At 46.2% G+C, this 23733-nt stretch overlaps 1 protein-coding gene across 1 annotated transcript in view; it reads left to right on the forward strand.

Moving 5' to 3' along the window:
* The window catches only part of DMBT1 (deleted in malignant brain tumors 1), a 75158-nt gene that overhangs the window by 49554 nt on the left and 1871 nt on the right, over positions 1 to 23733 (forward strand). Inside the window, 13 exon segments of the mRNA XM_025395559.1 lie at positions 412 to 462; positions 465 to 725; positions 1153 to 1182; positions 1810 to 1842; positions 5688 to 5841; positions 6136 to 6338; positions 6824 to 7144; positions 7715 to 7735; positions 8709 to 8738; positions 9037 to 9187; positions 11628 to 11836; positions 12765 to 12949; positions 21964 to 22358. Of these exon segments, the coding sequence (XP_025251344.1) occupies positions 412 to 462; positions 465 to 725; positions 1153 to 1182; positions 1810 to 1842; positions 5688 to 5841; positions 6136 to 6338; positions 6824 to 7144; positions 7715 to 7735; positions 8709 to 8738; positions 9037 to 9187; positions 11628 to 11836; positions 12765 to 12949; positions 21964 to 22358 (2044 nt within the window).

Consider the following 23733-nt stretch of genomic DNA (forward strand, 5'->3'; position numbering starts at 1 on the left):
TCCCAAGAACCAGGTCCTAGGGCTGCACCTTGCCAGGCAAGTGGGAGCTGGTCTCGGTTGCATCCTGCTGCAGGGGCGCTTGAGCCCAGTGGTCCCTGCAGATCCAGGCTGATGGCTCCTGCACTTTAACCTCTGAATCTGAAGGCCTGGCTCAGCACTTGAATTTCTGGGCACTGAGATAACTCCATTGGAGAACATGCACAGCTCAGTCCGTGCCCAAAGGTTCTAGAAGACAGCCCTTAAGGATAACATGTTGAAGAACAGGCTTCCATCAATGTCTATGCTGCTGGAGAACATTGACTGGAGACCTAGAAACCTTGGCCTTCTGGAAGAATTCAGAACTTCACTCTGACCTCAGATCCTCTTCCTTTAGGAGATACAGGAGAGAGTGAATTTTCCTGTCTCTTCTAGAATCCAATTCTGGTGTGGCCCTGAGGCTGGTGAATGGAGGTGACAGGTGTCAGGAGTGGAGGTCCTATACCAAGGCTCCTGGGGCACCATGTGTGATGACAGCTGGGACACCAATGATGCCAATGTGGTCTGCAGGGAGCTGGGCTGTGGCTGGGCCATGTCAGCCCCTGGAAATGCCCAGTCTGGTCAGGGCTCAGGACCCATTGTCCTGGATGATGTGCGCTGCTCAGGGAACGAGTCCTACCTGTGGAGCTGCCCCCACAATGACTGGCTCTCCCACAACTGTCAGCATAGTGAAGCCACTGTCATCTGTTCAGATGGGCCTCCAAGACTTGGGCCTCTATTTTAGTGCATGGTTTTCTCCATGACAAGGCTTCTCTTTGCACTAGCCTCCTCCCAGCCTGAGCTTCTCTTCTAGATGGCCAGTTTCTCTGATACCTCAACAGGGCAAGAACATCAGCAAATGTTTTCGATGTCTTTGACTTTTATGGGTAAGCACTAGCTTCTTCCTTACATAGGTTCCTATAGCAAACAAGGGTTCAGTCCACTTTCAGCTGTAAGAGTGAATTCTTCAAACACCTTTTTTTGAGACTAACCCTTAATGTTTATGTCTACTGTTCCACTCTCCTGGATGACTCTTGGGGAGCATTTCTAAGTGACAAGGTGGGGACAGACACTCAACATTTATCTCGCTCATCATCCTGGGCACTGGGACTGACTCATGTTTTCTTCTTTTCCTTGCAGCCACCCAAATAAATTCTACTACGTCAGGTGAGTCTGCTCCACCCAGCCTAGCAATATTTGTCTTGGAAATTCCACCCTCTCTTGTTTCCAGAAGTAGGAGGAGTAGGGTAAGTTCCCCCTGAGGGGTAATTTCTCTCTGAGGGCTCAGACCTTTGTTAGGGTGACGAGCTGAGTTCCCACTGCCATCACTCTCATGTCTGGCTCACTGCAGAGGGCCCCTGTGGCCTCCTGCTATTGCCTGCTGATAGTGCTAAGTGCTGGCAGAGATGCTGCTGCGGAAGGAGGCTTTGGTCCTCCCATTATTTCAGATGAAAATAACTGTCTAAATTAACCCATGGAAAATTGGGACCTTCATTTTAGAAACATAGCCAAGCGATACTTCTGCATGTATTTGTCAAATGAAGAATTCTTTCACTTTGAGGGAGCCATCCCCAACATGTTTTTATGCCACAGTGAAAATATCCTGGGCCAAATATGTTGGGAGGTGCTACATACTCTAGACCTTACTGGCCATGAACAGTGTAAACTGGAATGGTCAAGGCTCTGAGAAGTCCTGTACTAAGGAAAAGGATTTAACTTTGTCAGTCATACAAATGACTATGGAATGGAAAAATTATCTAGTAAATTCCTAAACAGCTTCATTATTTTTTCTAGATTGGTGGCATCCAACAACTACAATCACTACAAGTAAGTATCACATTTTCCACCTGAACCATAGGTCATGCATTTCTTATCCTCAAGCTTGGCTAGCCATGAGTGAATGCTCTGCCCCCACCCCAGCCTTCCTCAATTTGCACATAGCCCTGGCCTGTCCCACTACACCCTTCACGTCTTCATTTGAATCAATGAGATAAGTATTCTTAAAATAATCGACTTAAAGGCTTTTATTTTGGGGGGTATCTCCAAAGCTTTGGGAAGAAGAAGGGAGACAAATAGTAAATGGATAATTTTACTACAAATTATGCTTTTCCATGTCATTTTTATTTCACTATATGGATATGTTTCAATAGATTTTCATTGCTTTTAAAAAATAGTAGAACTACTTTTCTGTGTTATTAAATCTTTTCTCACAATCGTTTTAATGCCTGTATTGTATTCTACTATAGAGATATGCCATGAATTATTTGACAAATCCTCAGATACTAGATATTTGTTTGTATTTCTTCATTACTGTAAATGATTTTGTGATGAAGAATATTTTTATAGACAATTTTTTTGCATACCTCACTAATTTTTCCTTTAGGATATAAATGGGTGTACTGGACTAAAGTCAACATCAACATAGTGCCTGGTACATAGAATGTACTCCATACATACTAACTTTTACTGTGTTAGGTATTTTAAGATCTTGCTGTGTGTATGGTCCCACTACCATCAAGAATGGTTGTAAAATTATGTAATGATGTAACAGACAAAGTGATCTTCTTCCTCAGAGCTCACAGTATTATTTAATACACAACCAACTAGAAAATTACAGTTGTGACAAGTGTTTCCAAGGAAAAGTTCAGTGTGCAAAGAGGAAGTATTAGTAGAGATCTTCCTTGACTGGGGGGTTAGGGGAAATTCCTTATGGAAGTGACATTTAAGCTGGGAGTTAATAGAGGAGCAGGTTCATTTACTGAAGTGTCTTCTAACTAGAAGGAATGCTTTGAAGGCCCTAGGCTGGGAAGGAGCTTGGCTCTTTGAAGGAGAGTGGGGTGGGGGCAAGGAGGGACTGCAGGAAATCTGTTGGGTGAGGCCAGATCATTCAGGGCCTTGTGGGTGGGTTAAGACTTCCATCTTTATCCTAAAGGTAGGGAGGCTGTGGAAAGATTTTAATCTTGAGAATTAGCTAATTGTAAATATATTTGCAAAAGATCATGTTTATCTTTTCTGCCAAACTGCATTTCCTGAAGGCAGGGGCCATATGTGCCTTTTCCATAATGTATCCTTATTATGCAGCATTGTGTCTGCCTTTCAAGAACTATTTATTGAAAGAATAAATGAATGAATGGATAAATTAATGAATACATACATAATTACTGTTGGCATTTTGGCATACATTCCATACACTATACACACACACATACACAGTATGGCATGCTTTATATCCCATTGTATAACCCATCATTTTCATTTAAGTGTATATAATACTTTTTTCATGACCTTAAAATTAGCATTTTTATAGCATTGAAATTATTTGTATAGAAGAAGGTTTAATGACTACACAATTTTCCACTGTATAGATATACCATCATTTAGTTAAACAGTTACTAATTGTGGGACAAAAACATTGTTTCCAATTATATTTTATAATGTTAAGTGACTATATACAATAGCATATTTTATAACTATTTCTATTTAATGTTTAGAAATATGTAATTCATATCCTTGTCTCTGAAAGTTTGGCTTTATTCTTAATTATTTCCCAGTGTAGAAATAGAATAGGTGGGCAGGCCACACGATCTTCAAGAAACACTGTATTCCCACCAAATGGGAGAACACATTTCTATCTCATAAGGGACTTGTACCTATGATATATAAGTGACTCTTGTAGTCAATGATAAAAAGTCAAATAACCCAACTGAACAATGAGCAAAAGACCTAAAAGGTATTTCTCTACAGAAGATTCACAGATGGCAGAGAAGGCATTGGAAAGATGCTCAATGTCATTAGCCGTCAAGGAAATGCAAATGAAACACCCAGTAGGTGGGTCGTAGTCAAAAAGCCAGATCATAGCAAGTGTTGATGAGGATATGGAGAAATTGGAAACCTTATGCATGGCTTCAGGGAATGTGAAATGGTACAGCCACTTTGAGAAGCAGTTTGGTGGCTCCCCAAAAGGTTAGACCTGGAGTCACCGTATGACCCACCACTTGAACTCCTAGGCATATACCCAGGAGACATGAAAACATATGTCCACACAGAAACTTGTATGTGAATGTTCAGGACAGCTTCATTCGTAGTAGCGAAATGTGAACGCAATGCATATGTTCCTCATGGTGAATCGAGAAACAAGTATGATACGTCCATGCAGTGGAGTATTATTTGGCAATAAAAATGAATTTAATAGTGGCCGGACGCGGTGGCCCACGCCTGTAATCCCAGCACTTTGGGAGGCTGACATGGGTGGATTGGCTGAGGTCAGGACTTCGAGACCAGCCTAGCCAACATGGTGAAACCCTGTCTCTACTAAAAATACAAAAATTAGCTGGGCGTGATGGTGGGCGGCTGTAATCCCAGCTACTTGGGAGGCTGGGGCAGGAGAATCGCTTGAATCTGGGAAGCGGAGGTTGCGGTGAGCTGAGATCGTGCCATTGCACTCTAGCCTGGGCTACAAGAGCGAAACTCCACCTCAAAAAAAAAAAAAAAAAAAAGAATTTAATACTGATTTATGCTACAACATGATGAACTTTGAAAACATGTTGAGAAGTAAGTCAAAAAAGACTACTATATTGTACAATTTGTTTTATATGAAATGTCCAGAATAGTCAAATCTATAGAGACAGAAAAGTAGATCAGTGGTTGCCAGGAATGGAGAGTGTTGAGAAGAAATGGGGAGTGATTGCTAATCACTCCTAAACAAGGTTTCTTTTTAGGGTGACGAAAATAATCTAAAACTGTGGTGATTTCAGAGCTCTGAGTATGCTAAAAACCATGGACTTGTCTCCTTAGAAAAACTAAACGAAGAGTTATGAAAAAGAAAAAAACCACGTTTTAATTTATATCACTGAGTGTGCACATTTTTAAAAAATTTTTATTACTATAAACCACCCACAAAATGTTTGACTGTTTAGTATTTATCCCTTTCTGATAAATAGCAATAGCTAATATTGCTGGGTGCTTATGTGCCTGGCACTCTCTAAGAGTTTATATAGACATAGAAACATATCTCATGTTTATGTGTAAATGTTCATATATACATATCTTATTTAATCCCCATAAGAGTCTGATGAGGCAGACGCCATTACCACTCTCATTTTTCTGATGAGGAAACTGAGGCAGAGAGGTTAAGTAACTGGCTCCGGATCATGGAGCTGATAGAGGCAGAGCCAAGATGCAAACCCAGGCTTCTTGTTGCAGAAACCCTACTCCTAACCCAACGTTGTGCTACTTGTGAATTGATAGAGTCCTGTGCTCATGGAAGACGCTAGGGGACATCCTGTATTATGGAGTGCTCTCCATGGGTCAGTGCTGTGCTCAGCCGGTACTATCCCACGTCCCTGTCTGTAGCGGATTGAACAATGATAGCAGTCACTTTGTTGCTTTCTTGGCATTTTTGCTAGAGGTGACACATGCTCCTTCTGAAGCTTAGGTCACCTCCTCCCAGAGGATTGCTGTCCAGGCCCAACAGGGAAAGCAGACTCGAATCAAAGCTCCTAATGTTGGGCCACCTCGAACCAGGCCCCAGAGAGGGGACTTGTTTACAGGGAAAGTTAAGTCATGTTATAAAGTGCAGAAGATGAAACTGGATGATACTTACACGGATGATTGCTTGTCACAAAATACCTGAAGACCTGGTACAATGGAGATGTCCCCTCTCTCCTCTCTAGGACCCTCTTCAAATTGTGGTGGCTTCTTATTCAGTGCCAGTGGGACATTCTCCAGCCCATCCTACCCTGCATACTACCCCAACAATGCTAAGTGTGTTTGGGAAATAGAAGTGAATTCTGGTTATCGCATAAACCTGGGCTTCAGTAATCTGCAGTAAGTAATGCCTGGTCATCTGGTGAGGGGTGAGTCCCTCTGCAGCACACCCAGTGGTTTAGACTGTGTCCTGGGCTGGGATGCTTTTCACTCTCGTGTGCTGTGGACAAGCTTTTGGTGGCTTTGGTTCTTATCATAAAGCATCAGGGAATACTGATGTCCTTTGGCTTAATTGAGGAAGAGCTAGAAGAAAAACCTGTATTCAACGGCATCACTCGTAAAGTCCAAACTATTTAAAAAATGGAGGGCCAATAGGAATTTCGATGTTGACTTGAATACATTTTCTCCATACAGGCTGGAGGCACACTATAACTGCAGTTTTGATTATGTTGAAATCTTTGATGGATCATTAAATAGCAGTCACCTGCTGGGGAAAATCTGTAATGATACCAGGCAAATATTTACATCTTCTTACAACCGAATGACCATTCACTTTCGAAGTGACATCAGTTTCCAAAACACCGGCTTTTTGGCTTGGTATAACTCTTTCCCAAGCGGTAAGTGCACACTAGACCATGCCTACGAGGCTTGGTGGATTTACCCAGCTGCCTCTTTGGGGGCATCATGGTTCCCCAAGGAAATCAATGAAGGGCCTCAGCGATGCATTGCCCATTCTCCTTCTCTTAGCACTGGCTGTGTGAGCCTCAAGGAGGGGCAGGCCCTTGGGAAGACAGCAAAGGGTGCAGACTGGGGGGTCACACCTGGCCTTGGGTCTGCCACCAGCTTTCTGGGGGACCTAGTGACTCTCCTTGCAGAGCCACCCTTCTCTGTCTGGAGGTGAGGGGATCTGAGCTTGGTGATGTCTGGAGCCCCTTTCAGCTCTGCGTGGAGTGGTCCAGTACCTCCACTCCAGCTTTTCCACATTTCTATTTGATAACTTTGGAGGTGGGGAAAGGCCTGTGGGATGCTTGGCCTTTGAGGTTTGTTGTGGGACATTTGCTGTGGGAAATGGCCATGATTTCCCAGTTAATGTGTCTTTCAGATGCCACCTTGAGGTTGGTCAATTTAAACTCATCCTACGGTCTATGTGCTGGGCGTGTTGAAATTTACCATGGTGGCACCTGGGGGACAGTTTGTGATGACTCCTGGACCATTCACGAAGCTGAGGTGGTCTGCAGACAGCTGGGGTGTGGACGTGCAGTTTCAGCCCTTGGAAATGCCTATTTTGGCGCTGGCTCTGGCCCTATCACCCTGGACGATGTAGAGTGCTCAGGGACGGAATCCACTCTCTGGCAGTGCCGGAACCGAGGCTGGTTCTCCCACAACTGTCGTCACAACGAAGATGCTGGTGTCATCTGCTCAGGTATGGCCCAATGCCATGGAAGGCCCATTTCACCTGTAACCTGCTATAAAGGGAGAGTTTAAGGCCAGTGGCTGATGGTGTCTGTGGCCCAGGCAGGAGCTGGTCATGTGTGCTTGTGGCCTGTGCACTCCAGAAGAGCATGCAGGGGGCTGCTTTATCTTTGGCCAGTTTCTGGACCCAGGGCCATTATGCTGAACACTCATCTGACTAAAGGACCTCCAGCAATGATTCAACTTCTTTATGCTTCAGTTTCCTTGACTGTTGAGTCAGGGTGGCTATGATAGTACTTGCTGCCAGTGACAGTTGGGATGATTTTAGAACAATCATGGTCAAGGAGAGAGTGATGGGTGTTATGATCTCAGCTGTAATACTGATGACCACAAGTATGACGGGACTTAGGGAGCATCCAGGGAAGCTGCGAAGGCTTCTCAACAGCAATTGCTCGGTAGACCTGGGGGTCCTTGGTGAGGGGGTCAGGTTATAAGCCATGTACGTGTATCTCTGCCTCATTCTGGCCCCTCCTCAAAGCCACATGTCTGTGACCTATGCTTTTCTTCTATTCCTTTTCAGGAAACCCACCATCGACACCTGGTAAGTCCCCCCGATTTCCATTCCACTCCCTGGTCTCCAGGTCTCTCCATTGCTGCTGCCTAGACTGTGCAGGGCGTGTTGCTCACTCTCCAAGGAGTTTATCTGTGGTGCCCTCCTCTACAGCCCCTGTCCCCTCCCCTGCCAGCCACCAGGACAGTGTGCCCCTCTCTGTGCTTCAGTGGCTTGGCCCACCTAAGAGTAGGATCTCTAGTCAGTCCCGAGGTGCGGCCTGCCACCTGTCAGATTTGCCTGTCCTCGCAGACACTAGACCCTGACCAGTGCTGGCCAAATGGGGCCCACTGCATCGCTAAGCTCCTCCCTGCCTGCTCCTGAGCTGCTCTGAGTGTTCCCAGCATGGCCCTGGCACCTCAGGTCTTTCCTTTCCAATATCACCTCCCATCCCTGCTTGCCTTGTCATCTCCTTCTGGCCTCCCACAGCAGCAGCTTCAGGCCTGCCCCTCTCATCCATTCTCCACTGTGCAGCCCCTTCAAGTGATTCCTCAGGGTCTTCTGGTGGTGACCCCCTCCTCAGCACAGCATGACTGCCAGGGCTCCCTATGCTTGGTGCCCTCTCCCCCTCCGCTGCCTGCTCCGGAGGTTTGGAGGTTCCCAAATCTCTTCCACCTGGGTGCAGTTGTACAGCAGTTCCTCTGCCTGGAACACCCCATTTCTACCTTTTTGCCTGCCCTCTAATTACTGCCCTTTTTTCCCCATTCCATCTGGGGCAGGGGCCAGACTTCTAGGCTCCTCTCCTTCCCCAGGCTTTGGTCAATCTCAGCCTCTTCCCACTCTGCTGGGATTCGCTCTCCTCCAGACCTCCCCAAGGGCAAGTGAGCTCCCCAAGGGCAAGGCCTGTGTCCAGCTCCTCCCTGTGGACTCAGGCTTGGCACAGCATCTGCACAGCTCACAAGCAGTCGACAGCTGTGCCAGGGATGCCGGAAAACTGATCCTGATCTTTTCTTTTTGTCAATAGCTCCTTTTCTCAACGTCACCCGTCCAAACAGTAAGTTCTGAGCTCCCTGATGAATCTGTGGCAGAGTGGCCTGGAAATCCCCCTTCCCATTTCCTCAGTGACAATGGGGCTGGGGAGGAGACGATTCCCCAAAGGTGATCTCCCTGCAAGAGTGCCCCGCCAGCCCTCAGTGGATGGTCCAGATCTAGGCCACCTCTTGCTTTTATTTGGTTTCTGTCTTGGGAATTATTTTTTAAATTTTTAAAGTAATTTAAATTTAAAATAGTCCCCAGGTGACTGTGCAGTGTGCTCTGGGGGTCTCCGACATTCCCGTTTTTTGTCCTGACAGCAAATTATTCCTGTGGAGGCTTCCTGTCCCAACCATCAGGGGACTTTTCCAGCCCATTCTATCCCAGGAACTATCCGAACAATGCCAAGTGTGTGTGGGACATTGAGGTGCAAAACAACCACCGTGTGACAGTGGTCTTCAGAGATGTCCAGTAAGTGTGCGCCAAGAAGAATGCCTTGGGGCCTCACAGACCTTTCAAGAGGGAATAAATGCTACTTAGAACATCAGGAGAGATGTTCGCTGGGAGACATTTTTGACCTAGCCCAGAGGCATCCTGGGGAGAGTTGGGGAGGGGGCACAAGAGCCTTGGACTGGACAAAAGCTCTGGTTTCAAGTCCTAGGTCTGCCACCAATTTGCTGTGTGACCACAGGAAGTCACTTAACTTTCCTGAGCCTCAGTCAAAAGAGGGGAATAAAATACCTGCTCTCCTCACCTCATTGGTTACTGGGAAGGTCACAAGAAAGAGAGAGGAGAGAGGGAGAGAGATGTGAAAATATTTACAAAATGTTGTCCAATGGAAAAGATGGCTGTTAAGTAGTAATGATAGACTTAGGGGCAATAATAGCACAAATAATCCTATTAGCACCCACACTGGCCAGGTATGGTGCCTCAGGCTTGTAATCCCAACAGTTTGGGAGGCTGAGGCAGGAGGATCACCTGAGCCCAGGAGTTCAAGACCAACCTGAGCAACGTAGGGAGACCCCCATCTCTATGAAAAAAAAAAATACAGAAATTAGCTGGGCATGGTGGCCTGCACCTGTAGTCCCAGCTACCCAGGAGGCTGAGGTGGGAGAATCGCCAGAGCCCTGGAAGTTCAAAGTTGTGGTGAACTATGATAGCGCCAGTGCACTCCAGCTTGTGGAACAAAGCGAGACCCTGTCTCAGGAAAACAAAACAAAACAAAACAAAAAGAACAATTGTATCGGTTTTGTGGAACCCTTTTTCTCCACCCTCTCCTTTCTTCATGTGAGTTCCCCAGGGATCAGGGAGAGATGGAGGAATTGCTGCTGCAGAGGGTAGGGTATCTGCTCTGCATCTAATCACAAGTAGAAATCATCGTTTTAAGCAGAGGGGACATTACTAAAAGCACTTTTCTTTTCTTTCTTTTTTTTCTTTTTTTGACACGGAGTCTCGCTCTGTCACCCAGGCTGGAGTGTAGAGGCACGGTCTTGACTCACTCTAACCTCCGCCTCCTGGGTTCAAGCGATTCTCCTGCCTCAGCCTCTCAAGTAGCTGGGATTACAGGCGCACACCACAATGCCTGGCTAATTTTTGTATTTTTATTAGAGACGGGGTTTCACCATGTTGGCCAGGCTGGTCTTCAACTCCTGACCTCAGGTGACCCTCCCACCTCGGCCTCCCAAAGTGCTTGGATTACAGGTGTGAGCCACCATGGCTGACATCAAAAGTACATTAATATATGATTTATCCAAGGAGGTGGGTGGCCCAACTGACCGCGAAGAGGCATCAGTATTTTCTAGTGTCCTGAACAAGGGGCTACACTAATTTCTTCTCTAACAGCCACTATTGAACAAAATAGTTTTCCCTGTTGATTTCTGTTTGCAGTGGGTTTTGGAGTCTCTGCTTTAGTAATTCATACGGGATTTTGCAAAAGATACATCATTTTATTCTCTTTGTCATTACAATACAAAGATTGCACTTAAAACTTATGCAGTCCTATGGGAAAAGGTTGACCATGACTGGTTCTTTAACCAGCATCTTGATAGCAATGACCATCACCATTTGTGACATTTTACAAAGCCCTTTTCTGTATGTTGTTTTATTTGAGCTTCACCATAGCCCTCTTCAGCGTGCATGGATCAGATTATTTTGCCTTTGTAAACAGGAAAAGCTTTAGAAAGATTATTTGACTTGCCCAATATTTATTCAGTTATTTATTTCTCTCACTATGAACTCATGCATATTGATTTTATTCTGTGGGGGCACCAGGGACTTTTCAATAGAAGAAAAATGGTCTAGATCAGGATGCAAGCCCTTCCTTTCCTGATGTAAAGGGCTGACACGTGAGGGGCTGTAGATTTCATATTTGTGACCGCAAAGGGCAGGACTAAGACCCAGGCATGGAGGTTGAGGGAAGATGAGACTCTCTTGATTTAAGGAGACCTATGACTTTCTTTTTTTTCAATTTTTCTTTTTCTTTTTATTTTTTGAGACAGGGCCTCACTCTGTCGCCCAAACTGGAGTGCAGTGGCACGATCTCGGCTCACTGCAACCTCTGCCTCCCGGGTTCAAGCAATTCTCCTACCTCAGCCTCCTGAGTAGCCTCCCTCACACTACAGGCTTGTGCCACCACGCCCAGCTAATTTTTGTATTTTTAGTGGAGACAGGGTTTCACCACATTGGCCAGGCTGGTCTCTAACTTATGACCTCAAATGATCCACCCACCTCAGCCTCCCAAAGTGCTGGGTTTCTAAGTGTGAGCTACCGTGCCCAGCCAAGGAGACCTATGACTTTCATTGATGAACTTTGTCAGAGTTTCTGGCACGGAGGTGCGACCCCACCCTGAGATCTGACCCCTGTGTCAAATTCCAGGAGGAAATGAAGCCAATGGTGTTTCCTCTCTCTGCAGGCTTGAAGGTGGCTGCAACTATGATTACGTTGAAGTGTTCGATGGCCCCTACCACAGTTCCCCTCTCATTGCTCGAGTTTGTGATGGGGCCAGAGGCTCCTTCACTTCCTCCTCCAACTTCATGTCCATTCGCTTCGTCAGTGACCACAGCATCACGAGGAGAGGGTTCCGGGCTGAGTACTACTCCAGTCCCTCCAATGACAGCACCAGTAAGTCCCCTTGTGGGAATTATTTGTTGGGACTGGGGACATCCTGAGAGCATCTGTGGCTCAACTGTCCCGTGGTTGTGAAATAAGAAATGAAGGAACCCTTTCAGGTCACCGCGGCTTGATTTTCAGCTGAAAGGGGCCAGGAGTAGTGGGCCTCAGGACTCTGGCTGCCCAGAAATGAAGTCAGGACTAGAACTGGCTGACAGGTGATGATTGGCCTTTCTGTGGTCAGCAGAGACTAAGTAGAGGGTCCCAGATGATGCTTTTAGCGGAGATGGATGAGTCAGTGCCAGAGACAGAGGTGACCTCTTGGCTTGAAACCTTGTGACCTTCTCAGAATGTGGGACACTGTGTCCATGGCCTGAGACCTAACACATTTGGCTTCTGTCTGAAGATAGACTGAGCTGGGTGGCTGGAAGTGGCTGAGATAAGGTCTCTCAGCCACTTCCAGCAGAGCCTGTATGGCTATGATTTGAGTTGCTATATGGACTGATATATGGATTGGCCAAGGACCAGGCAAGGTGACATTCAGGGTCTCTTATGCAGTCAGGATTAAAGATTGACTTGCTTCATGGCTAAAAGACCTTGTTTCATGACATTCCCATAATTTGACCATGCAGTTACTTTCCTTTATAGATAAATGGTAACTTGGCCAAACATTCCACTTATTTAAAAATGCTGCCTCCAATTCTCCATCAGAGAAATCCTGAGTCCACGTGCTCTCCCTGGGCTTTCATAAGAATGGGGCTGACTTGACCCTAGGGTCCTTGAGGGATTGCAGTGAAGTCTGTGCCCACACCCTAAGTGCCCACCCTCCCTGTCAGCCACCCTGGTCTGTGCACTTTTTAAGTGGAAAGGGCATCTGACTCCGTAGGACTTGTGGAGTCCAGGGCAGTGACTGAGTGCCTTATCTGTCCTTGTCTATCAGACCTGCTCTGTCTGCCAAATCACATGCAAGCCAGTGTGAGCAGGAGGTACCTCCAATCCTTGGGCTTTTCTGCCAGTGACCTTGTCATTTCCACCTGGAATGGGTACTACGAGTGTCGGCCCCAGATAACACCGAACCTGGTGATATTCACAATTCCCTACTCAGGCTGCGGCACCTTCAAGCAGGTAAGCCTGGGGCTTCCCATTCCATTTCCCAGTGTATGAGCTTTCTTATAGTGGTATGTGCTGTGCTTCTTGAATTCTGGGGATGCAGAAATTATGATTTTGGCATAATCAGGACATAATTGGAATAAAGGAAGATAAAAAACTTTTGGTTTTTTCCATCAATAACAATAGCAGCTTCTGGAGCAGCTCCAGATTTTGCAGGGCCCGAAGCTTATAGAATTAGGGTTGGCGGTGAGGGGCAGGTGTTGAGAGGGGCAGGGGCCTCGTTAAGTCAAAGAGTGCAATATCTATGAACTTTTATAAACTTTATGACAACGTATGGCTGTGCAAACACATCACTAGGCCTTGAACGAGGCCCGCACATTGCACCAGGCAGGGAAGAGGGGCCCGAAAGCTTCAGCTTCATTAGCTCCACAGTCAGTTGGCCTCTGCAGCTGCCATTTGTTGAGCTATCACCATCTAAGATGGCCCCCTGTGTCCAATTTTGGGTGAAAGTGAAGCCAAAATGGTGTGTCCCTTCTCTATAGGCTTGAAGGTGACTGCAGCTATGGTTATACTGAAGTTTTCAATAGCCCCTACCACAGATTTCTGTGATTTGCCTGGGACTTTGCAGATTTTAGCATAGAAAGTCCCACATTCCAGGAAACCCCTCACTCCCAGGCAAACGAGGACAGTTAGTCACCCTACAAGTGGCAGATGCTGTGATTAGTCCTTGTCATACTCCCCCAGTGAAGGCTCGGCCTTAATTGTGTTGGGTTCTGGCTTGTGAGTTTGGTCAGTGGAAGTCAGTTCACTGAAGGTGACCATTGTTCCTGTGCCAAGTGTGTAGCCTGGAGACTGCCACCTGAGCAGCCCTGCTGAGAGCCCTTCACACCTGTTCACACCCATTTGGAGCAGCCAGACAATTCTCTCAGCCCTGTTTCTTCTAACTTGGCTGATTATGCACAGCACATTCCACATTCTTATTCCTCCACTTATTTATTTATTTTTATTTTAATTTTTTAATGACAGGTTCTCATTCTGTTGCCCAGGCTGGATGCCCAGGCATGAGTGCATCGTAGCTCACAGCAGACCTGAACTCCTGGGCTGAAGTGATCTTCCAGCCTCAGCCTTCAGAGTAGCTGGGACTACAGGCATGCGCCACCACACCCAGCTAATTTAAAAAATTTTTTTTGTAGAGGTGGGATCTTGCTATGTGTCCAGGCTGGTCTCCAACTCCTGAGCTCAAGTGATCCTCCTGCCTTGGCCTCCCAAATGCTGGGATTATGGGCATGAATCACTGCTCCTGGCCTCCTCTATTTCTTTAAATAACTATATTTCCTATCACACTGAGTGCCTCAGGGGCAGGGCCAATGTTTTGTTCATCTTTGCAACCCCCAGTGCCCCTGGTCCTGAGCCTGAGAGTTGATATAGTGTTATTAATAGCTCATACAGCTATCAGACACTGAACTAAGTATACTATATAACTTTTAAAATTCTCAGGACAACTTTATTCCCACTTAATTATGAGGCAACGGAGGCTTGCAGAAGGTAAGCCACTTGCCCAGGACCATATGGCCATGAGCTGTGAGTCTAAGACACAGAGGTAGGGCTGTGCCATCCATGGCTGGAGCTTCCCACAGCTCCACTAGGCTGGCCTGTGATAATGAATCTTAATCTAAAATTAGAACTGCTTCTTCTGACCAAGAAATAAATCTGCACTCCACGTTCATTGTTTGGAGTGGATTCAGAATTTATCTCCATCGTAGGCACCATAGGCAAAGGTGACGTCCATGCAAATGATCATGTTAATGTACAGGGTTCAATGGAAAGCACCTGAGAGTATCTTTGAAAGACTAAGAAAGGTCATACTGTCACATGCATCTGTGTGAAAAGACCACCAAACAGGCTTTGTGTGAGCAATAAAGCATTTTAATTACCTGGGGGCAGGCGAGCTGAATCCGAAAAGAGAGTCAGCGAAGGGAGATAGGGGTGGGGCCGTTTTATGGGATTTGGGTAGGTAGTGGAAAATTACAGTCAAAGGGGGTTGTTCTCCGGCGGGCAAGGGTGAGAGTCACAAGGTGCTCAGTGGGGGAGCTTCTGAGGCAGGAGAAGGAATTTCACAAGGTAATGTTGTCAGTTAAGGCAGGAACTGGACATCTTCACTTTTTTGTGATGTTTCACTTACTTCAGGCCATCTGGATGTATACGTGTAGGCTCAGGCTCAGAGGCCTGACATTCCTGTCTTCCTATATTAATAAGAAAAGTAACATAAAATAGCATTGAAGTGTTGGGGCAGCGAAAATTTTTTTGGGGGTGGTATGGAGAGATAATGGACAATGTTTCTCAGGGCTGCTTCGAGCAGGATTAGGGGCGGTGTGGGAACCTAGAGTGGGAAGGATTAAGCTAAAGGAAGATTTTGTGGTAGGGGGTGATATTGTGGGGTTGTTAGAAGGAGCATTTGTCATACAGAATGATTGGTGATTGCCCGGATGCAGTTTTGTATGAATTGAGAAATGAAATGGAAGATACAATATCTGAATAAGAGAGGGAGAAAAACAGGTATTAAAGGACCAAGAATTGGGAGGACTCAGGACATCCCATTAGAGAGTGCCCAAGGGGATTCAGCATAATTATTTGCTTGGTTGGTGAGTTTTTGGGCTGTATTCTTGATTTTTTTAATGTTGTCGTACACCAGGCCAGATTGATTTAGGTAAAAACAACAGTTTTCATTAAAAAATATACAGAGTCCCCTTTTTTCAGTAGTGAGTAAGTCGGGGCTTCAGTGATTTTGGAAGAAAGAGAAATGCAAAGCCAGCAACTGTTTGTTAAAGAAGGATTAGAAATGGCTAGGACAGAGTGAGTGAGATTGATAGTGTGGTGGAGATAGCTGGGGAGAGGTAGAGGGTGGCTTAAGAACAGGAACGAGAATAAGATTTTGAGTATAAAAGTAAAGAATAGGACTTCAGGGTGAAAGTATTGGAGCATACTTCCTGTCAGCAAAGATTATCTATCCACTTTAAGAGAGACTTAAGGGTGGTGGTTTGAGATAAAACCAGGACATATCAGTTATGATGGTTTGAAGGAAAAGTGTAAACCGGCAGTGTAAACAAAGGCAGGGTATTTATGAGTAGTTGAGAATGGTGAATAGGAGTATGACTAGACAGAAGACAGTAGGGATGACAAGTTTTTTGGGGTGCAATTCAAGTTGGGCTAGTGTCTGGAATGAGACTGAGGCCTAATAAAAAGGAGCGTCCATACAGGAGTCCAAATGGGCTGTACCCTGTAGCATCCCGGGGACAGGCTCTAATTCTGAGAAGGGCAAGAGGTAAAAGTACTGTCCAGTCCTTTTTAAGTTGAAGGCTGAACTTGGCAAGGTGTGTCTTTAAAAGACTATTAGTCCGTTCTACCTTTCCTGAAGATTGAGGACAGTAAGGGGTATGAAGGTTCCACTGAATACCAAGAGCCTGAGAAACTGCTTGGGTGATTTGACTAGTAAAGGCCAGTCCGTTATCAGACTGTATAGAGGTGGGAAGGCCAAACTGAGGAATTACGTCTGACAGAAGGGAAGAAATGACCACGGTGGCCTTCTCAGACACTGTGGGAAAGGCCTCTACCCATCCAGTGAAAGTGTCTACCCAGACCAAGAGGTATTTTAGTTTCCTGACTCCAGGCATGTGAGTAAAGTTAATTTGCCAGTTCTGGGTGGGGGTAAATCCCCGAGCTTAATGTGTAGGGAAGGGAGGGGGCCTGAGAAATTCCTAAGGAGTAGTAAGATAGCAGATGGAACACTGAGAAGTGATTTTTTTGAGGATAGATTTTTATGATGGAAAGGAAATGAGAGGTTCTAAGAAGCAGGCTAGCAGCTTATAACTTACATGGAAGAGGTTATGAAATGACAGAATAGAATGGGCCTGTGAGGCTGGAAGGAGATATTTTCCTTGGTCCAAGAACTATTTACCTTGTGTGGGAAGAGATTGATAGGTGGCAGTTTCAGTGGGGGAGTAGGTGAGAGTGAGTGATGAGAAGGAGAAAAACTGGCCATAAGGGACAGAAGTTGGAACGCTAGCTGCTCCTTTAGCTACCTTATCAGCATAAGCATTGCCCTGAGCGATGGGATCTGACTCCTTTTGGGAGTAGGTGAGAGTGAGTGATGAGAAGGAGAAAAACTGGCCATAAGGGACAGAAGTTGGAACCAGCATAAGCATTGCCCTGAGCGATGGGATCTGACTCCTTTTGATGGCCCTTGCAGTGAATGACTCCAGCTTCCTTTCAAAGTAAAGCAGCCTTGAGAAGAGTTTTTATTAAAGAGGCATGAATGATGGAGGACCCTTGCGTAGTGAGGAAACCTCTTTCTGCCCATATAACAGCATGGTGGTGCAGGATATGGAAGGCATATTTAGAGTCAGTATAAATATTGATGTATAGTCCTTTTGCAAGAGTGAGGGCCTGAGTTAAGGCAATGAGATCGGCTTGCTGAGAGGTAGTGGACGGGGGCAGAGCAGTAGCCTCAAGGATAAATGTGGAAGATACTATAGCATAGCCTGCCTTTGCTGGTGAGTAGTGATTAGGCCTGGTTGAACTGTCATCAATAAACCAAGTGTGATCAGGGTGAGGAACAGGAAAGAAGGAAACATGGGGAAATCGTGAATGCCAGGTGGATTAGAGAGATACAGTCATAGGGGTCAGGTGTGGTGTCAGGAATAATTTGGGAGGCTGGATTGAAGTCCAGGCCAGGAACAATGGTAATTGTGGGAGACTCAAAAAAGAGTGAATATAGTTGAAGGAGCCAGGGAGCAGAAAGTATATGCATCAGGTGTGAGGAAGAAAATAGATTTTGGAGGTCATGAGAACTGTAGAGAGTGAGTTGAGCATAGTTTGTGATTTTGAGGGTCTCTAAAAGTATTAGGGCAGTGGCAGCTGCTACACGCAGACATGAGGGCTAGGCTAAAACAGTAAGGTCAAGTTGTTTGGAAAGAAAGGCTACAGGGCACAGTCCCAGCTCTTGTATAAGAATTCTGACTGCAAAAAAAAAAAAAAAAAAAAAGAATTCTGACTGCATAGCCCTGTACTTCGGCTGTGTGTAATGAAAAGGATTGGGATGAGTTAGAGAGAGCTCATGTGGGAGCAGCTTTTAGGGCTGTTTTTTACAGATGGAAAGGGGAGTGAGGAAAGGATTTAGGATTTATGGGGTCAACTAGCATTTCTTTTGTGAGTTTATATAATGGTTTAGCCAGGATGGTAAAACTAGGTATTTAAAGGCAGAAGTATCCAACCACGCCCAGGAAGGAAAGGAATTGTTGTTTTGTAGAAGGGGTTGGGGTTTTGGAGATTAGCCAGACACGATTAGCAGGGAGAGCACATGTGTTTTTATGAAGAATTATGCCGAGATAGGTAATGAATGAGGAAGAAATTTGGGCTTTGGAGGGGGATACGCGATATTCTTTTGAGAATAGATGTTGGAGGAGCAGAAGGGTGTCCTGTTGGGAAGATTTGTAGGAGCGGCTATAAAGTAGAAGGTTGTCAAAATATTTAATAAGGTGAGAAGCAGATGGATGGAAAGAAAGTAAATCATGAGAAAAGGCTTTACTGAAGTAATGAGGGCTGTCCCTAAAGCCTTGTGGCAGTACAGCCCAGGTAAGCTGCTGGGACTGATGGGTGTCAGGGTCAGTCCAGGTAAAAGCAAAGAGAGGCTGGGATGAGGGGTGCAGGGGAATAGTGAAAAAAACATCTTTAAGATTAAGAATGGAATAGTGAGTTGTGGAGGAAGGTATTGAGGACAAAAGAGTGTATGGGTCGGGCACCACAGGGTGGACAGGCAGAACGATTTGACTGATAAGGCGCAGATCCTGAACTAACCTGTAAGACTTGTCCAGTTTTTGGACAGGTAAAAGGGGGAATTTTAAGGAGAGTTTATAGACTTTAAAAGGCCATGCTGTAACAGGCGAGTGATAATGGGCTTTAATCCTTTTAAAGCGTGCTGTGGGATGGGATATTGGTGTTAAGCTGGGTAAGTGTGATTAGGTTTTAATGGGATGGTAGGATGCATGATCGGTCACCAAGGAGGGAGTAGAGGTGTCCCATACCTGTGGATTAAGGTGGGGAGATACAAGGGGAGGATGCGACGACGGCTTTGAACTGGGGAAGAGGGCAGCAATCGGGCGTGGCTATCAGCTAGGAATAGTGAGGGAAGCAGATAATTTAGTTAAAATGTCTCCACCTAATAAGGGAGCTGGGCAGGTGAGGATAACTAAAAAGGAGTGCATAAGAGAATCCTGTCCAAGTTGACATCAGAGATGGGGAGTTTTAAGAGGTTTAGAAGCCTGGCCATCAATACCCACAACAGTTATGGAGGCAAGGGAAACAGGCCCTTGAAAAGAAGGTAATGTGGAGTAGGTAGCCTCCATATTGATTAAGAAGGGGATGGACTTACCCTCCACTGTAAGAGTTACCTAACGCGTCCATGATGGTCCAGGAGGCTTCCGAGGCGATGGGGCAGCATCAGTCTTCAGCCACTAAGCCGAGAAGATCTGGGAAGGAGTCAGTCAGCCAGCCTTGGGCCAGAGTTCCAGGGACTCTGGGAGTGGCGGCCGGGTGAGCTGGAGAGTCTGATTTCCAGTGGGGTCCTGCACACGTGGGACACAGCTTGCGAGGAATCCCAGGCTGTGGGCATTCCTTGGCCCAGTAGCCATATTTCTGGAACTTGAAGCAAGATCCCGACGGGGGAGGTCCTGTAGGAATGTTTGACCACTGTGGCTTAGGCATTTTGAAGTTCTTGTGTGCTGGAGATGTGGCTGGGGTTTCTCTCACAGTGGAGGCAAGGAATTGCAACTCAGAAATGTGTTGCTACTTAGTTGCCTCTATTATTGTACACCTTGAAGGCGAGGTTAATTAAGTCCTGTTGTGAGGTTTGAGGGCCAGAATCTAATTTTTGGAGCTTTATTTAATGTCGGGATCAGATTGGGTAATAAAATGCATATTGAGACTAAGACAGCCTTCTGATCCTTCAGGGTCTAGGGCTGTAAAGCATCTCAGGGTTGCTGCCAAACAAGCCATGAACTGGGCTGGGTTTTTATATTTGATGAAAAAGAGCCTAAACGCTAACTGATTTGGGAGAGGTCAGATAAAGAAAAAGGAGCATTAACCTTGACTATGCCTTTAGCTTCCTCTTTAAGAGGAAATTGTTGGGCGGGTGGGGGAGGGCTAGTCGCTGAACGAAACTGTAAACCGGACCAGGTGTGAGGAGGGGAGGTGATAGAAGGATTATAGGGTGGGGGAGTGGAGGCTGAGGAAGAATTGGATCCTGATTCAGTCAGGTGGGGAGCGACCTGAGAAGTAGCAGTCTGGGTAGGAGGGGAGAGGTCAGATGGGTAGGTAGAAAAGGAAGATTGAAAAGACTCAGCGACCCTTGGGGTTGGGACTGAGGGGACAGGCGGGAGGGAAAGGAGGAGGATTTGGGATGAGTCGCACTGGGAACAGAGACTAGGGAGTGACGGATGATGTGTAAAAGAATGCCTGGACGTCAGGCACCTCAGACCATTTGCCCATTTTACGACAAGAATTATCTAGATCATGTAGGATGGAAAAATCAAAAGTGCCATTTTCAGGTTATTTGGAACCACTGTCAAGTTTGTAGTGGCGTTAAATTGCATTGCAGAAGAAAATAAGGCATTTAGGTTTTAGGCCAGGTGTGAGTTGAAGAGGTTTTAAGTTCTTGAGAACACAGGCTAAGGGAGGAAAAGGAGGAACGGAGGGTGGAAAGTTGCCCATAGTGAAGGAGGCAAGGCCAGAGAAAGGATAGAGACACGAGAGAAGGGGTTGGGGGTGCTTGCCCCTCAGAAAAGCGGTGCTTTCCACTAAGGGTGAAGGATCAAGGCAGGCATCCCTGCAGTGATCAGACACCTCTGAAACGTGGAATAATCAAGCAGGCATCCCCACAGTGATTAACCACCAAGGGGAGACTGTCTTCCTGAGTCTGTGACTGGCGCCGGAGTTTTGGGTTCACGGATAAAACGTGTCTTCTCTGTCTCTACCAGGAAAGGAAAGGAACTGAAATTAAGAGAAGGCAGAGATTGAAGGAAGGCGCCAAGATTGAAAGGAGAAAGAGGCTGAGGGACAGTGAGAGAGGTTGGGGAAGAGAGTAAAAAGTGGCCACTTACCCGATTTAAAATTAGTGAGATGTTTATTGGGCTGGTCGGTCTGAGGACCCGAGGTCGTAGGTGGATCTTTCTCATGGAACAAAGAGCAGGAGGACAGGGGATTGATCTCCCAAGGGAGGTCCCCCAATCTGAGTCACGGCACCAAATGTCACACGCATCCATGTGAAAAGACCACCAAATAGGCTTTGTGTGAGCAATAAAACTTTTTAATCACCTGGGTGCAGGCGGGTTGAGTCCAAAAGAGCGTCAGTGAAGGGAGATAGGGGCGGGGCCATTTTATAGAATTTGGGTAGGTAGTGGAAAATTACAGTCAAAGCGGGTTGTTCTCTGGTGGGCAGGGGTAGGGGTCACAAGGTGCTCAGTGGGGGAGCTTCTGAACCAGAAGGAATTTCACAAGGTAATGTCTTCAGTTAAGGCAGGAACTGGCCATTTTCACTTCTTTTGTGATTCTTCAGTTACTTCAGGCCATCTGGATGTTTATGTGCTGGCTTAGGCTCAGAGGCCTGACAATACGGTTTATTGTGGTCATATGGTTTAAGTCATATGATTTATTGTGACAACTGTTGGTACTGAAATATAAAGCAAAAAAAAATTGTAAGACAGTTTAGAGTCAGAAAATGTAGCTAAGAGCAGCTGGGCAACGTAGAACCCCTTCCTGTGGGTCTTCCCCAGACCTGGAACCAGAGTGTGGGCTCTGGCATCCTCTGCTGCCTCATAGCTAAAGGACAGGCATGTGCCATCGCCATCTCTGAGTGGTTCTGGGAGGGGTGGAAGTCTTGCTGAATCATGTCCCTCTCATTCACACCCAAATCAGCTGTGGGATTCCCTTAGCAGGTGACATGTGCCTGACTCTGCTCTCTTGCCTGCCTCTCCTAGGTAGACAATGACACCATCGACTATTCCAACTTCCTCACAGCAGCTCACGTGGCATCACGTGGCATCATCACGAGGAGGAAGAACTTCCGTATTCACCTCAGCTGCAGGATGCTTCAGAACACCTGGGTCAACACCATGTACATTGCTAATGACACCATCCAGGTCGAGGAAGTCCAGTATGGCAATTTTGACGTGAACATTTCCTTTTATACTTCCTCCTCTTTCTTGTATCCTGTGACCAGCCACCCTTACTATGTGAAGCTGAACCAGGACTTGTACGTTCAGGCTGAAATCCTCCATTCTGATGCTGCACTGACCTTGTTTGTGGACACCTGCGTGGCATCACCATACTCCAATGACTTCACGTCTTTGAATTATGATCTAATCCGGAGTGGGTAAGGAGTGTCTTTATGCAATGGCCTTAAATCTTTACTTGATAACTCAAACATGAGTAGCCCTAAAGGCTTGAAGAATGCAAATTTTGATGGACTGCAGTTCCCAGTACTTCAAGCTTAACTAGATCCCTTTCTACATGTAGTAATATCCTGTAGCTTTTACCTTTGAGGTGATTTTACTCTGTGTTCTGTATCACATCCCTGATTTCTCATCAGGTAGGATGACTATGTATCATCTCCAGTTAACATCTGGGGAGGTGGGTGTCTGGAGAATAGAACAGCTCAGCAGTGTTCACTCAGCAGGTTAGCTGTAAACTGGGATTAGACTCCAGGTGACTGAACTCCAGCCATATGGTTAAAAAGACCTACGTATAGTGAGAAAAGCATTGATTTGCAGCAGACCAAGTTGAAATGTCAGCTCTGCCACGTGCCAGTTGCATGATTCTGGGCCAGTGAAAGCAACTCTATGGCCCAGCTGCTCGCCTGTCAGGTAGGGATAATGACACACACATCGTAAGGCTGTTGGGAGGATGAGATGAGAGAGAGTGGACGGGGCACTGAGCACAGACAGTGTGCGGCAGGTGGTGCACCAGGAATGTGCACTGAAGATGGCAGGAACCCTGCTGCCCTCCTTCAGTCTGGGAATAGAAGCTCTGGGAGTCCATGGTTCTAGTTAAGCTCAGGAGGTGCAGAGGTCAGGCCAGGAATGTCAGGCTGGGGCCAGAGGGTGTCCAGGCTGGGCTGCTCTACCACAGCCCAGCTTCCTGGGATGACTGCACGTGGATGAGGTGGGGTTTGACTCTTCTGCACTCACGACAACACCATGATGTGCAACTCCAGCCCCCTCTGAAGTCTCTGTTGATGGGTGTGTACCACGCTTCTTGGCTTACAATATAGACCTGGACACTTCAGTAGCCATTGCCTTCCAAGAGAATTTATACCAATAGGGTAAAGGGTTCTGCTAGGAATTAGAGGTGGGTGGATTCAATTCAACACCCCCTTGATATGCTAAGCATAGCACCTCTTTCCAGGCACAGTGTGAACATATGTCAGTTCAGTAAGCAGGTGTTGAGGCTCATCTTGTTCACAGTCTATGCAGTTTGTTCAATTCACAGCAGCCCCCTTGGTGGCTGAGAGGAGGTGAGAAAGCTTAACCAGATTCCCTTTGTACAAAGAGTCATAAGGTGACATTTAAATTTGTGTGAATTGATTGACATTAATGAAAACGAGTGGGTGACTTAGTTCTTCCCTGCCAAAAGATCCTTTCTGGTCAAATCCTGCCATTTATATATGACAATGCAATTTGCTGGGAAGATGGGGATGTGTGTGCAGGGGTAGATGCACCCCGGCTATACCTGGAGCACAGGGACTTATT

This window comes from Theropithecus gelada, chromosome 9, assembly GCF_003255815.1.
Source record: "Theropithecus gelada isolate Dixy chromosome 9, Tgel_1.0, whole genome shotgun sequence".
Classification (NCBI taxonomy): domain Eukaryota; kingdom Metazoa; phylum Chordata; class Mammalia; order Primates; family Cercopithecidae; genus Theropithecus; species Theropithecus gelada.